Source organism: Galleria mellonella, unplaced genomic scaffold, assembly GCF_026898425.1.
Source record: "Galleria mellonella isolate WM207_F2 unplaced genomic scaffold, CSIRO_AGI_GalMel_v1 utg116, whole genome shotgun sequence".
NCBI lineage: Eukaryota > Metazoa > Arthropoda > Insecta > Lepidoptera > Pyralidae > Galleria > Galleria mellonella.
This window is the reverse complement of record NW_026441978.1, coordinates 4616135-4632500: the sequence shown is the minus strand read 5'-3', so window position 1 is coordinate 4632500 and position 16366 is coordinate 4616135. Positions and strand designations below refer to the sequence as shown.

General features: G+C 37.5%; 1 protein-coding gene across 1 annotated transcript; it reads right to left on the bottom strand.

Moving 5' to 3' along the window:
- Nucleotides 1–10493: 10493 nt before the first annotated feature.
- LOC113522135 (uncharacterized) lies at nucleotides 10494–16026 on the bottom strand. The gene is made up of 3 exons (XM_052893897.1): nucleotides 14000–16026; nucleotides 13462–13711; nucleotides 10494–13301 (listed from the first exon to the last, which is right to left on the bottom strand). Exons 1-3 carry the CDS (start codon nucleotides 16024–16026, stop codon nucleotides 10494–10496), a joined length of 5085 nt encoding a protein of 1694 aa, XP_052749857.1.
- Between the last annotated feature and the right edge of the window lie 340 nt (nucleotides 16027–16366).

The following is a 16366-nucleotide window of genomic DNA, read 5'->3' as shown; positions in this document are numbered from 1 at the left end:
GAGGGAGGAGAGCGACAGAGTGTAGTTTTACTAGAGCGAAATAACCCGACAATAAGCCGAGCGAACATAGCCCAAAGTGTGAACACCAACACTTTGAGAATCCATAATTAAACTTACCTACCGTTACCAACGGTCGACGCTCAAAAGAAAGCCGCCGCCTCCTTTGTAAAGAACGCGTTCACCGACAACGCGGCGGCGGCGACGTAGTGATAGTTATAATATACCTACTTATTGCGTACCGTATACATATTCGACTGTTACTGAATTAAAAAAAAATTATGTTTCTCGATTATTCGAAGACGCCCAGATCGATTCAGAAAATTCTTTTAAAGATTACTTGTCTCCAGGTTGTCCCGGGGTCATCATATCAGCCTCTGATGTATCCGGGATCCTCAGGGTAATTGAGGAGATTATAAGGTATGTTTTGTTTATGTGTTTGAGATTTTTTTCCATTTAAGTTATTTGGTTTTTATTCCGGCGTCTGGAAGATGTCATTCAATTCATGATGCCGAGCTGATGGCGGATGAATCGTTTATATGAAGAAAGCAAGAAAAGTAGTGGGCACTCTGAAATTTTTTATAATTTTGTAGTTTTGACCGTACTGTCACTTTTTGATTGTCAATTTTCTTCACTAATTCAACACTTGGTTCGTTCGTTCGTTCGTTCGTTCGTTAAGATTTTTAGTTATGATTTTAATAAAATCAAAACAAGCTAACATTTTAGATTTACCTTTTCTTTGATAAAGTTTATAAAATTAGATATTTATTCTATCTGACGTGACTGTTTCAAATATTTTAGAGACGACAGGGTTATAGGAGTTTATGTTGTGTCTATTATGTGTGTAGTATTGATATCTTGTCTATCACCGTTTTTATATAGCAGCGAACTTAACAATAAACAACATTATTATGATGATGCGGAAAAATACCTTAAGATAATGACGGATAACCGATTCGCACATATTTTTAATATAGGAGCGCATATACACCGTCCTCGTTATCGTGAAGAATTAGAATTGGTCAATGATATAATAGAGAAGTTGTTGTTGAAATTCATTCTATTGATTTATATTAACAGTTTTATATTTTATTAGACCCCACGACGCTTTTTGTTTATTCCATTTATTTTTCACATATTCGTTGTGTGGTGTATTCGTTTTGATGGCGCTCTCAATGTATTTTAGATAGGTCTTTATGTTTTTAGCATCATAAGTATGACAGTGAAAATTTACAATAACAAAAATGAATAGTTTGAGATATATATTATTATATATAATCAGGTATGTCGTATAAGTGATTCGATGTCAATAGTACAGCATTAATTTTAGCAAACTTCTACTAGATGGCTATTTTAATACAAAAAAAATTCAATAGATGGCTCTCTTATTATAAATAGTACGGGATTGATGTTCTTTAAAATTTGTGTCCATTTATAAAAATTGTTTCTAAACAAATTTTTTTTTTGTTTAAAAAAAAAAAAGGATGTGCTGAACTGACAGATCGAAGGTTCTTATAAATAAAATGAAATATTTATTTGCCTAAAATAATTATAATTTATTTGTATAAATACAGTTGAAATAGACATTAATTAGTATTATAGAATAAAACATTTGACCATGTTGTTTTAATTGCGTGCCAAATATAAAATTTCAGAATTTTCTTACAGTAAGTCTCCCCCCCCTCCCTGTGTCTCTGTTTATGACATCGTAGCTCCCGAAAGGATGAACAGAATTTGTTTTTGTTTTTTTTTTGTTTGTAGGGTGAAATAGTAGGGAGTGTTCTTAGTTATGTTTGATGGAAATCGGACCAAGATGGCTGCCGCAAAATGTAGGATACCACTTTATATGTGATTTTAACAGATTGATATAACTATTTGATTTATGAACACCCATATTTGGGTTTTATTATACACACACTAAATGTTAAGTGGAGTAAACCGTAAGGCATTAGAGAAAACTGCATTGAAATTTGTTAAGCAGTTTCTACACAAAAGTAGAAAGACAGGGGGGAAAGGGGTTGTTAGTAATGGAAACTGAGAATCCTATTGCTAGCAGTATACCCCAGCCAGGTCGACCTCCTCGCGGTTCCCCCTGGAAACTATCATAGTTAATTCCTGATGAATTCATCATGTTGGGCTAACTAACCTGTTGACTGGTGACGCGGCAGCGTACCCTGTTAGCGCAGGCCATTTTCACCCATAAAAAAAAGTAGAGACTAAAATTTAAAAAATCACCTGTATGAATGAAGCCCTTGTTCGAATTCAACATAGATATTTGAATGGTATAGGAGATATTGAAATGAGTGATAATCAATATAAAAAAATTTTTCCTTCTCTTGTTTCCAGAGAAACTTAATATACATACCTAGATATTTAAAGCGGTACCCATTTTTTTTAATGAATGATAATGGAATGATAACACCGCCTGCGATAACGGTATAAGCTGGCGGGGCACCAGGGAGGGATGATAAGTGAGGCAGAGAAGGTAGGTCAGTTAGCCTATTGTGATGAATACAACTGGAATTAGCACGATGGTTTCCGGTGGGAACCACGTGGAGGTCGACCTGACGGGGTATATTGCTAGCAATGGGACTGGTAGTCTGCATTACTAACCCCCTCCCCCTCCTCCGGCCACCAAAGTCGTTTATCACATCATCACGAGAACACTGATTTAATTGGCTCATTGTTGTCATATATATTTAATTATTAGCAATCCGACCCTGCTTCGCACGAGTAGACAGAATTTTTGAAAATCAATACATATAATACAAGAAAGTTTTAGCAAATTTAATTGATCGGTTATTTTATAACATTTTTTATATGTGACTCTTTAAATTGATATTATTTTTTTAATTATAAACCGATTGAAAAAGAACAAACGCTAAATGTTAAGTGGAGCAAAAAGCGCAATGCATTAGTGAAAAACGAAATCAAATCGGTTGAGCTGTTTCCGAGATTGGCGTGCACAAACAGACAAATAAACAAAAATTCTAAAAACCATTGTTTTCGGTTCTATTGGGTTCATAAAGCCCCTTCCCTCTTTTCATAGTTTTTCTTATTTATATCTTCCATGTACAGAAGGCAGTCGCCTTTTAAGTTAAAATTATAACTCTATACTATAAATAGCTGTACCTCTCCCTCTTAAAAATAATAACTATTTATCTATTAAACACCATTTACGGCAATGAAATAAATTAAGTGAAATTTACTTGACAGCGCAGTGGTTTCCAATAGGAAACGTATTAGATTTGAACCTTAAAGCAATATACTATAATACGAAGAGTACTCACCCACGGATCATGGGCACCAAAACAGGAAGGCTGCTATGAGGATAGTTGGTACAAACATAAGAGTAAGTGATAAAACATCGACAGTCTAAGCGCATGCACAGTCAATAAGTCCCAGCACCGAATGTAAGTAATATTAGTATAAACACAAATGCATATTTAGTTAATCATTAAATTACGTTTTATTAGCGGTAACATAGAACAATAAGTAAAAGAACACGCGATGGTGTTTTTGCTGCACGACGGGTGATAGGGAGCGACGTAAGAAAGAACAATTCACCAAGACAACCCTAGCGATAATGGAACGAAAAGGGATCGCAACGTATTTCGAGGCGGTGAAGCGCGGACCAATCATGGAGCTCGGTGAGGCGGGCGGCCAGGATAGAACGTTAACGGGGCAGGGGGTCGCGGGGCGTAAGGCGACAAGAACGGACAGGAAACTAAGACACAGCGTGCGTTTTATTTTAGACTCTATAACTATACGCGTATGTATAAATTTCGTTTACAAAATTAAAATCCATTAGTGGTTTATATTTTGTAACAGTTGATATTATCCCCGCCTGCTATAACGGTATACGCTGGCGGTAATGCCTCGCTATTATATACTGTGTGTTTATGTATTATATAGGTATTTCTTGCGTATTATATGCATGTTTTTTTTTCATACCACTGAAGTGGTAAACAAGCATACGGTCCACCTGATGGTAAGTGGTTACCGTAGCCTATGAACACCTGCAATACCAGAGATATTACGCGTGCGTTGCCGACCCTGAAGAAACCTCTTTACCCCTCTTTTGAAGAACCCCATGCTGTAGTCTCTTGGGAAAACCTCGACAGGGAGCTCATTCCACAACCTCAGTGTTCATGGGAGGAAACATCTCTGAAACCGCGCAGTACGCGACCATTGAGGCTGTAGGACATGAGGATGAACTCCCTGTTGATGGGGAGCCGTACGATGGTAGAAAGTAGCTGTGGGCATCATATTGAACAATTCCTCTATGCATGTATAATTATTTCAGTATATTAACTATAATTATGCCACATCTTTTTCACTACCACTGCCCTTCATACGCTTTATGTTTTTACCTATTTGTTAGCTGGCAGAAAGTGCCATATAGCATTAAGCTCGCCACTTTTTTGTGTAATAAAGAATAAATAAATAAATAAATGGGGGGGGGGGGTGTCATATTGCTAACAATGAGACTACCAGTCTCATTGTTAGCAATATGCCCAAAAAGGTCAACCTCCACGTGGTCCCCCCTGGAAACCATCGTGCTGAATTTCAAGTGAATTCATCATCTCTCACTGGTGCCCCGCCAGTGTATACCGATAGCGTAGGCGGGCTACCATTATCATTCCATTCCAATTAGTCGCTTTGTTTTTAATTTTTTTTTAATAAATAATGTTGGAATGGTAACCCCGCCTACATTAATGGTATACGCTGGCGGGGCACCAATAAAGGATGATAGGTGAGATTGAAAAGGCGGGCCAGTTGACCCATCATGACAAATATACCTGAAATTCAGCACGACGGTTTCCAGGGGGAACCATATGGAGGTCGACCTGACAGGGTATATTGTTAGCAATGGGCCTAGTATGCATTACTAATAATCCCTCCCCCTTTATAACAGACTTAGCATGTGAGTTATGTTATAAGAGTGCTGTAAATTTTTGTAATAAATAAAAAATGAAATATATAATAAGTAAGCAAAATGTTTACATAGCCTATTTGGCCATAAGGTGCATGAGATTTTAAATGAAATTTAAGAATGTACAACGGTGAAAACTACATGAAATGAACATACCTACAGACAAACAATTTTTAAACATTGGTCTTATAAATATATATTTTTTTTATATACACATAATTTTTCCTTAAATATAGATATCCTATTGTGCACCCTGCTTTCCCGTCGGCATTGTAAGACGCGAATAAGGGAAATGGTCGAGGAATGGACAGAAGAATCCCACTTAAAAAATTAACAAAATCTAACTACGGTTACCTGGGAGGAAAGACATTGTTAATAATAAGGACTAATGGCCCTTGCTACCGAACCCTATCAGGTCGAGCTCCACGCGGTTCCCTCCGAAAACCATTGTGATTAATAGATACTTTTCGCATTCGTCATGATGGGCTCACTGACCTGCCTTTTCATCCTCACCTATAAAGGCAGGTCAGTTAGCCTATCGTGACGAATACAACAAGTACCTATTAATCACGATGGTTTCCAGGGGGAACCGCGTGGAGGTCCTCCTGGAAACCATTGTGATTTAAAATAATTCCATAAAAGTTTATCGAATAAAATATTTTTCGGACATGCACATTAAATTCAAAATAAAATAAAATAAATAAAATCCTATAAATTACGTTTATAATGCTCAAAATGGACAAATATAAGTAATTTGTTTTATTTTTAAGCTATTGTATAGCTTTTATCGCGGGCTTTGAGCGCGGAGACCGAATGTAAAAATTCCGTAACGGAAATTGAACCTAACACCCCCCACTCTTACGGCGCCAGAGCGGTGCGAGGACGGAAGCCGTGCATCGTCTAACGTCGTTTCAGTTCGGCAGACTTCGGCACGGTGTTTGTGTGCGTGCGAGTAGACGTATGCGTGTAGACTAGCCGCTGACTGCTCATAACTGATTCTATCTCTTTTATTAGATACAATGCTAGGTGAGACAGCGTGCTTTTTGCGAGCTGTTCCGGAATTGGACGAATACGTAAGCAGCTGTTGTGAGAATGTTTTTTTTTTATACCACTGAGGTGGCAAACAAGCATACGGCCCACCTGATGGTAAGCGGTTACCGTAGCCTATGAACGCCTGCAATACCAGAGGTATTACGCGCGCGTTGCCGACCCTGAAGAAACCTCTTTACCCCCCTTTTGAAGAACCCTATGCTGTAGGTATATAGTATATATACATGTATATAGGTGTATAGGTATCTATCATCTATGTCCAACAGTGAATAGCTGTACGCGTAAAATTTGTGTATAAAGTGTTTTAATATTAAATATGAATAAACAAAGTGCATTTATTAATGAAGAAAGTAATGAAAAAATAGTGAAAGACAATGAGTGAGTACTCTATATAAATACATTTTATTTATTATCACAAATGCAGTGTCTTTGTTTTTGAATTTATATATAATACTGCTATAAAAATACATAACCTAAATTTTGGATTTTGAAATGAGCGATTTTAAAAGTAGCCCTCTTTTATACACATAAACACACACCTATATAGTTTAAATTTTCAATTATATATATATATATATATATATATATATATATATATATATATATATTCATTCTTATTTATAATATCATTATGTATAATAATTATAAAATTGCATAAATTGATAAAAAATGCTATACAATAGCTTTACCGCGGCAGTCCCCGACTGCCACACGTCTTTTTTTATTACTGGCTTGGTATATACATAATGTCTTATATAATAATACTTATATAAATTGCTACTATTACTATATCATCATCACATCAGTTTTTAACTGTCCATTGCTGAAAATAAGCCTCCCCTAGGGGGTTTTGTCAGTAATTTCCAGGCTTGGCAGGCAGATTGGCAACCGCAGTTAAGCTTTGGAAATGTTTTAAAAAGGACGCTACTGCCCATCCCTCGCCCTCTTTTAGGGCACTATCAGGAAAGGAAAGGGTGATCTATTCTATGCCGGGACCACACGGGAAATTACTACTACACTGCTACTTAAAGGATTTTTTTTATGCGTTTTATTTCTGATCGACTACTGATCAATTCTCAACCATTGTTTTATCATCATACAAGATAATTTCGCGCAAGAAAATGTCTTATTCTGAAGTTTGTATTTCTTGTCAATTGATTAAAAAAAAGATACTTAAAAAATTTGGCAAAAATGTTAATTCATGACTATCTATTATAGTCATAACCTGACAGAATGTGTTTTTTTGAAAAAAATTTTTTATTAACTTCTGAGCATTGTTATTGATAATGTTGCTGTAGTTTTCAATAGTTTTTGTTTGTTTATTTTTGTTTAATCTAGAATTGTCTAATTTTCTGTCTCGTTTACTTGTATTTTATTTTGTGCAAATTCTAGTGGCTACCAAATTACTATTTAAGTATATAATTATATATTATTTTAGCTGTTTGTTTGCCTTAAATAAATAAACAAAGAATAAAAATGCCGAGTGGTCCCGGCATAGAATAAGCCACACCTTCGTTTCCCGTAGGTGTCGTAACAGGCGACTAAGGGAAACTGACGGATTTCCCCAAGGGAGAGGCTTAGGTATGTTTAATAGTGGACAGTTAAAGACTGATATGGTGATAATATGATGAAACAATAAACAAAAAAATTCAACCGAATTGAGAAGCTTTTTTTTTTCAAAGTCGGTTGATAGAAATAGAACTTTTTTTTTGATGGTTGAAAATGGAATGGCAGGTTCGCCTGCGCTAACGGTATACGCTGGCCGGGCACCAGTGAAGGGTGATAGATGAGAATGAAAACAGGCCAGTTACCCCATCATGACGAATTCATCAGGAATTACCCATGATAGTTTTCAGGGGAAACCGCGTGGAGTTCGACCTGGTTGGGTATATTGCTAGCAATGGGATTCTCAGTCTCCATTACTAAAAATTCCTTTCCCCCTAATAAAACATATTAAACTAGCTTTTCGCTCGCTACTTCGTATGCGTGTATTTCAGACGTAACCAATGAAATAGATCACTTCTAAACAGCATATCAAGATTTATTTTTCATTCATTAAAATAATTATAACATTACTAGCTGACCCCGCAAACTTTGTACCGTCTAACAGTACATTTTTTTAGTTTTTTTTAATACTTATTCTGCTATTCAGATAAGCTAGTAAGATGAAATAAGAAAAAAAAGTTAATAAGTCAACAATTACATTATGTCAAAAAATAAAAATTATAAAACACGCCGTGCTACGTCACTCTATTGTTTTGCCTTCCCGGAATCTCTCCACTAACACTTGAACTTTATGATATGGTATTAAAGTTCAAATTGTCTTTTAAATATTATTATGAATAGTTTGTAAAAGAGTATAGAAAATTGTTGTCTAACTTTTCAGGATTTTTTTTTATTTTCTCCATAGGAAGAATCCTTGTACTTCAAGAAATAGTTTGTAATAAGGATTAGCGAAATCAGTTCAGCTGTTCTCGAGATTTGCACTTAGCAACACATTCAGCAATTCATTTTTATATTATAGAAGATTTAATAACCGTATTGCGCGAGTTAAGGGAGCGTGCTGAAGTAGGTTAATTCAGACTGATAAAACATATACCAGATTTTAAGTTAGATCTTCAGGAATACGACCGTGAGAACCGCATTCAATTTGACGCGATACTTGTCAGTAATGTAGGAACAAACATACAGACAGTGACAAAATTTCTAAAATTATTGTTTCGACCTCCATTGGTCTTATAAAGAATCTCGAATCAATTTTCCTTAAATTAGATTTACATGGGAGATCCATGTAACGTTTAAATTTTATTATTATATATAGTATATAGTAGGATTAAATTTTAATTTAGACCTTCAGAAATATAACCGTGCAAATTACATTCAATTTGTTGTAGTAGTTTTTGTGTGATGCAGTAATAAACACATAGACAAATATTTAGAAATAATTTTGATTCTATGTCTCTTATGAAGACCTCTAATATTAGTTAACTTTATGCAGCATATTATGCAGGCAAATGACAATATGAAGGAGATTATATAATAAAATTGATGTAAATATTCAATTAATTAAGTGTTCAGTGATATGTCATTTATATTCTTTTTCAAAAATTGGCAACACATTGGCAGCCTCTCTAGTGTTCATAGTTTATGGTAATTACTTTTTTTTTTTTTAATTTCTGGACAAATTACACAGGGCTATCTAGAAAAAATTTAGCAGAGCTTGTAGTATGGATATTAGACATCAGATAGACATACATACATTTTTTTGCGACATACCTACATATTATAATGGAGTTCAATTGTGACAAAACCAGTTATTGTAATTTAAAAACTTTAACTACCGAATTGATTTTTATAAAATTTCTATGGGACCAATCTGTAGGTATATGCTTTTAGATAAAAAAAGAAATTTTCAAATTAATTTCCTACTGACAAAGTTACGATGTAATAAACATAAAACAAAAAAAAATACAACTACATTAAGAACTTCTCCTTCTTGATGTCAATTAAAGGCCAGTCAGATTAAAAAATTATTTTAATAAAGACAAAGTAGATGTACTATATTTATTTAACATATATATGACTGTTCTCAGCAATAAGACCGCCTTACTGTACTTATACAATTGGATCATATGTTTGTAAATTGCCTTGCTTATTTCCTATATTGTATAATGCAAATAAAGTATACTCATTCATTCATTCATATGACTAATATTTATATTGAATAGGTACTGAGATTATTAGAAGGTAAGGTGATATATTAAACTGCCTCATCATCAAGTTTGTTCTTTCTGTTAACAATATGCTCTTCTGTAATATTATTCAACTAATTTAAAAAAAGAGGAAGTTCTTTATTTCATTAATTTTTTTTTATGTTTGTTACCTCAGAACTAGAACTCATTTATAAATTGATTTGGAAAATTATTTTTTTAATCTGAAGCAATCTGAAAGTATAGGATGTACTTTCAATAGACATTTTATGAAAATGTGTTTAATAGTTTAATCTTGTTTCATCTAGATGGATGTATATTCAATCAAATCCAAAAAGAATGAGGTACTCAATTCAGTTGCATTTTTGTTTGTTTGTTATCTAATAACTTCATCAGTTCTTAACAGATTTGGGAAATTATAATTTTTTTATCTGAACAAATATACTTACAGATTTTATCAAAATCAATTAAAGTAATTTTTAAATCAAAATAGATGGCATTGTCACAACTGAAGATTTTTTTTATATATTTATTTATATACTTTTGCACATTTACTTATAACATAGTATGTGTAACAGACCGTTGTTGGAAAATGTTATTTTGGTAGTTATCAAAATGAAACGGACGCTTGCAAGACACTTTTTTAATCAATTCACAAAATATAGCAAAACTACGAACTAACAACAACAACTAACAACTCGTACACACACGTGTCACGGGACAATCGTTTGGCGCATGCGCGCCGGCATTAATTCAATCAAATGCTAACAGATGGCGCTAGTGGTTACAATTATAACATTTTACGAGGTGCGAGGTGCATCGCTTACATCCTCCCCCATAGTGTCGGTGTCGCGACACTCATCAACTCGCGGAAACGGTGCCACTCGTGTCACCGGTCTCTTCATCACGCCCCGGTTGCTTCTCACGTCCACGACCCTCACTCTCCCGTCTTTTCCAGGATATACAGCTTCTATAATTCCTACAGGCCAGCTGTATCTAGGTAAGTTCGGGTCCACTACAAGAACCAAGTCTCCTACACGGACTGAATCTTCATCGTGGTACCACTTTTGACGCGGCAACAGCACAGGTAATATTTCTTTCAGCCATCGCTGCCAGAACATATCACATAACCTTTGAGCTACTCTCCATTGACGGCGCAGGTAAAGGTCACTGTCGTCGAAGTCACCGAGCACAGGTAAGTTAGACGAGGAACCAAGCAAGAAGTGGTTAGGGGTCAGTGTCTCCTGGCTCCTAGGATCCACCGATACGTGAGTCAGTGGTCTACTATTCACCATACTCTCTACTTCTGCGAGAAAAGTAACAAGAACTTCCTCACGCGGCGCTCTTTCTTTCAGCACAACGCGAAGTGTAGACTTCACGCTGCGAATGAGGCGCTCCCAGGCTCCGCCCATATGTGGACTAGCCGGCGGTATGAAGTGCCAGTCTACTCCTCTGTGTGCGAGTTCTGATTGGACTATATCGTTGTTCATAATTTCAGCACAGGCTTTCTTTAATTCAGCATCTGCCCCTCTCATGTTGGTGCCGTTATCTGAATAAATGCATTGTGGCCACCCTCGTCGTGCAGCTGCTCTTCTGAGAGCCATGATGAGTGAATCCGTCGTCAGCGAAGGCACTACTTCAATATGTATCGCACGGACTGTCAGACAGGTGAATATTACTCCATAACGTTTAGGTCTCTGTCGTCCTACTGTGACTTCAAGAGGACCGAACAAATCGATGCCACAATGAGTGAAGGGCCTTAAGTAATGGGCTAATCTGGCTTCAGGTAAGTCACCTAATCTAGATGGTTTAGGAGTAACCTTTTTTATTCGACATAACAAGCATCTGGAAGCAACGGTACGGACTGTAGGTCGCAAATTAATTATCCAGTATTTTTGTCTTACTTCATTCACCACCATCTCATTCCAGGAGTGAGCAGTACGTTCATGGTAATGCTTCACTATCAATCGTGCAACGTGATTTCGACCATCAAGAATTATAGGATTTTTTACTTGTATATCTATATTTTTTGCAGCACCTATACGGCCGTCTACGCGCATCAATCCTTCTTCATCAATAAAAGGAGTTAAGGTACGTAATCTACTATTTTTATTTATTTCTTTGTTCTGATTAATATCTTCTATTTCACAGGGAAAGGATTCAGCCTGCGAATACTTCAATAATAACACTTCGGCACGGTCCAGTAATCTACGGTCAATTTTTGTATATATAATACTTTTCTTACATTTTTCAGTAAACAATAGTACAGCCGCAGTACTACGCAGCAAACGCAACCATCTGGAGAACCGACTGGGATCCGGTACAGGTAAGTCTACTCTTTCGTTTATATTACATACAGCATGTACATTTTCTACATCACTGTTACAATTTTTATTTAGATTATCAGGCTCCAATGGCCACTGTTCGCGAGTGGAATACAAAAATCGAGGACCAATAAACCATTCACATTCATTGTTTAATACATAATTATTCTGTTTAGTAGCTACGTCCGCGATATTCAAATGTGTAGGTATATAATGCCATTCATTTATCTTTGACAGTGAATCAATTTCACCTAGGCGATTCGCAACAAATATTTTGTAATTTCGTGTGTTATTTCGTATCGAATGTAACACTGTGGACGCATCGGTCCAAAAATATCGCTTGTCTATTTTAAATCTATGCTCGCGCTGTATAGTTTCAGCAAGACGACATCCTAGAAGTGCTGCTTGCAACTCTAGTCTTGGCACAGAAATTGGTTTCACAGGTGCGACACGGCTTTTGCTTGCAACGAATGATATTAATATGTTTCCGTCGCGCGATACTCTCCTGATATAGGCCACGGCTGCGTAAGCAGCAGGCGAAGCATCGCAGAAGATGTGCAATTCAAGCTGGAACGGATTGGATTCGCATAGCGCGCGCGTCGGTAGGCGATCAGCGGGGACCGCGGTCACGTGACTTGAAGTGGCAGAGTTACGTCCGCTGTCACAGGAATTTGAACCATCGGTCGACGTACGAAAGTACCATCTCGGAACACGAATGCTTTCAATAGTTTGTAACTGAGTTAACCAATTGCAAAATAAATTGTATAAATCATCTGTGATGTTTTCATCCCATTTAATATTGGATTTCCATATTAATTGCATTAATATTTTTGCTTTAATTGTGAATGGAGCGAGCATACCGTGAATATCGAATATAGACATTATTATACTAAGTACTTCTCGTTTAGTAGGCCTGCGCACTAAATTCAAAATATCCTCCGAGATACGTTTCAAGGATACGTCAAACGCTAGCGTATCACTAGAGGGATGCCACATTAATCCAAGTGTACGTTCCGGCTGATTCTCAATTTTGAACCTTACGGCTTTATCACCTAAGGCATATTCCGGTATATTTTGCATGACCTCTTCGCAGTTACTTATCCAATTATGTATATGAAAACCTCCATTCTTATGTATATATATGACTTCGTTTATTACTTTTATAGCAATCGCGATATTTTCAAAACTCTCAATGCAATCATCCATATAGTGACTTTGTAAAATAGTTTTTACAGCTTCCGGCATCGTGGATTCAAATCTAATAGCGTTTTTATTTTTTATATACTGTGCAATAAATGGGGAACAATTCGCGCCAAAAATAAGCGAAGTCATTATATATATTAACTTCATCGCCAGGGTTATCACGCCATAAAAACCGTAGTGCGTGTCGATCCTCTGGTTTAATTTTAATTCGTAGAAACATATCTCTTATGTCTCCCGTTACCGCTATTGGGTTCTCACGAAATCGCATCATAATACCTAATAAAGATTGCAACAAATCTGGGCCTTGCAATAAATAATCGTTTAATGAATAACCTTTGCATGTGGCCGCTGCGTCAAAAACTAATCTCAACTTATTTTTGTTAGGATTGTCTACACCAAAGTGCGGTAGGTACCAAACTCGCTGTGCACTTTGATTACCGGGTACAAGTTCTTGAGCATAATCGTTTACGAGCAAATGGTTTACGCGTTCTCTGTATCGTAGCGCGTACTCATTATTCAAACTCATTTTTCGTTCGACAGACTTCAATCGGTTCAAGGCATTTGGATATGAATCCGGCATTGAGGTTTCGGATTTCCAAGGCAACCCTACCTCCCAATGTTCATTGATGAGATTAGCAGTTTTATCTAATATTGAAATAGCTTTCAAATCGTTCGCATTCTGTCGTGGTATATTCGAAATACCTATTGTTTCTAACGAAAAGAAAAGTTTCATTTCATTTTGAAATAAAATATCACTGTAGGTACACTAATCGACTGACCTTTGTCCCTGAGCGGTGATGGCGGCGACGGACGGGCTGAGCGAAGCGCGCACAGGGCCGCACTCGGGCGCTAACGAGTCACGGACACCAACACTAGGCGACGCACCCTCATACATACCTTCGCACCCACTTACACTACTCGGATCACATTTTATATTATTATACAATAATGAACAAACTGAGAAATTATTTACATCATTTTTACTATAGACAGATCCATGTACACACCAACCTAATTGTGTTTTTGTTACATAAGGCTCATTTTTACTACCATAACATTCGAGCGGTGCAATTAAATGATAATTATCTTGACCTATTAATAACTTAGGTTTAACATCACTAGAGTACTTAGGTATAAAGTTATTTTCACTCACATGTTTATACTTTTGTACGTTAAGACCGGACACGCTATACACTGGGAGATTAAGTTCTCGCATTTTGCAAACATTTAAATCGAAACGAACACCATCACTATTTGATACACTACACTTCACATTCTCTACTGAACACGTAAGGTGCCCAGCATCCCATGCGCTGTCCACGCGCATAGTTGTAGTCTGCCCCTGGAGTCCGGCGCTGTCTGCAATATCGGCCGCTATCAGTGAAATGGTCGCGGCATCATCGAGTAGAGCGTACGTCTGTACACTCTGTTTCGGGCCGTGCACGGTTATAGGTACCACTTTCAGTAGCACTTTAGGTTTTAATAGTGCATATGTATGTGCGACGGTCTCCACAGGTTTATCTTCCTCTTTTGTCTCATTTGCAGGTGGCGACTTCACGTAGTGCAGTAATTTATGGTGCGACTGCCGGCACCCGTCGATATCACAGTTGTCCGCTCTACACGCTTCACTGTGGTGGCCGGCCGCTAGGCATTTATAGCAAAGTTTGTTTACCTTAACGAAATTCCAGCGGTCGCGGCGCATCGCTCGCTTATAGCGAGTACATTCGTCTAATCGATGCTCACTCTTATTACAGAATTTACAAACATTCACTGGTGTCGAGGTGTTCATCACATGTTCGACTGTTGTATGCACATTGTAATATTTATTCGGTTTTTTATATTCAGTCTCGTGTCTTCTTTTATTTTCAGAATGACTATATATGTTGCTCACACCGGCGGTTGCCGTTTTGGTCGCCTCGATGTGTAAAAACTCGGCAAATAATTCCAATTTGGTTCTATTTTCGTATGAATGACTAAATGAATAATCGACCCACTTGGTAATAAGAACACTAGGACACTTAGAGATCACGGTTGTCATTAATTCCGGACTCCGTAGGTAATCGGACTGCTGTATCGCCTGCACTGCTGCTACATAGTTTCTCACTTTGGTGGAGAAGGTCACTATTTCATTGTGGTATGCAGGTGGTAGCGGTGCTATCTTTTTTAATTGGTTGACTATCTTTGTTATTATTACTTCTGGTCTTCCAAACTGAAGTGCCAAGGTCTCGATGATCACATCAGGTGAGGTGTTGCCGATGAGCATAGAGGACACGGCATCCTTCGCTTCTCCGCGAAGACACTTTCTCAAACGCCACAGATTCTCCGTGTTAGTGTAGTTACACAACTCTGTGGATTCTTGGTACGATTTATGGAACTGGAGCCACTCCAAGGGATCGCCGTAATACTGAGGTAAGTCTTTTGAAGTACTCAATCGGGACAGAAGTTGCCGGTTACTCGTGTGGACTCCAGTGGTGATAGCGTCTCTGAGAGCGCAGGTCAACTGCTGGATGTCGGTTGACGCGGCCACTGCCGGCGCCTCCGTTAGCGACCCACCACAGTGCGGGCGCTCAGGTGCATCCAGATTACTGCGATCTAACCATTGTTCTATCTTGGTGTTGGAGTTCACCAACGAGTGTTGGCTTCTGGTACTTCTGAAACTTTCTACTTCCAGGGCGGCGATGTCAGCGGCCAGTTTCTTTTCAATGAGCTGCTTTTCAATTTCAGCTTTAGCTCGAGCTGCTTCCCATTCCAGCTGCTTTTTACGCGCCAACGTGGAGCTGCTGGAATGTTTACTGTGGGAAATCATCGTGTCTGCATCCGTTTTAACACGTCGTACAACTTTTTCCCTTTGTTCACGCGACTTCAAAATGGCGCTCCGCGTTTGCATTTTGCGCGGAGTTCGCGTCGTAACGAACATTTTCTAACTTGCTTGTTCTTCAAAGGATCCGGCTCGATGGAACAGCGAATGTAACAGACCGTTGTTGGAAAATGTTATTTTGGTAGTTATCAAAATGAAACGGACGCTTGCAAGACACTTTTTTAATCAATTCACAAAATATAGCAAAACTACGAACTAACAACAACAACTAACAACTCGTACACACACGTGTCACGGGACAATCGTTTGGCGCATGCGCGCCGGCATT

Coding starts and splice junctions, on each gene's coding strand:
- LOC113522135 (XM_052893897.1), bottom strand. CDS start 16,026: ATGATTTCCCACAGTAAACATTCCAGCAGCTCCACGTTGGCGCGTAAA. Junction 13,712..13,999: donor ATCACCGCTCAGGGACAAAG/GTCAGTCGATTA, acceptor GCTACGATACAG/AGAACGCGTAAACCATTTGC. Junction 13,302..13,461: donor TTCGTGAGAACCCAATAGCG/GTAACGGGAGAC, acceptor TTTATTGCACAG/TATATAAAAAATAAAAACGC.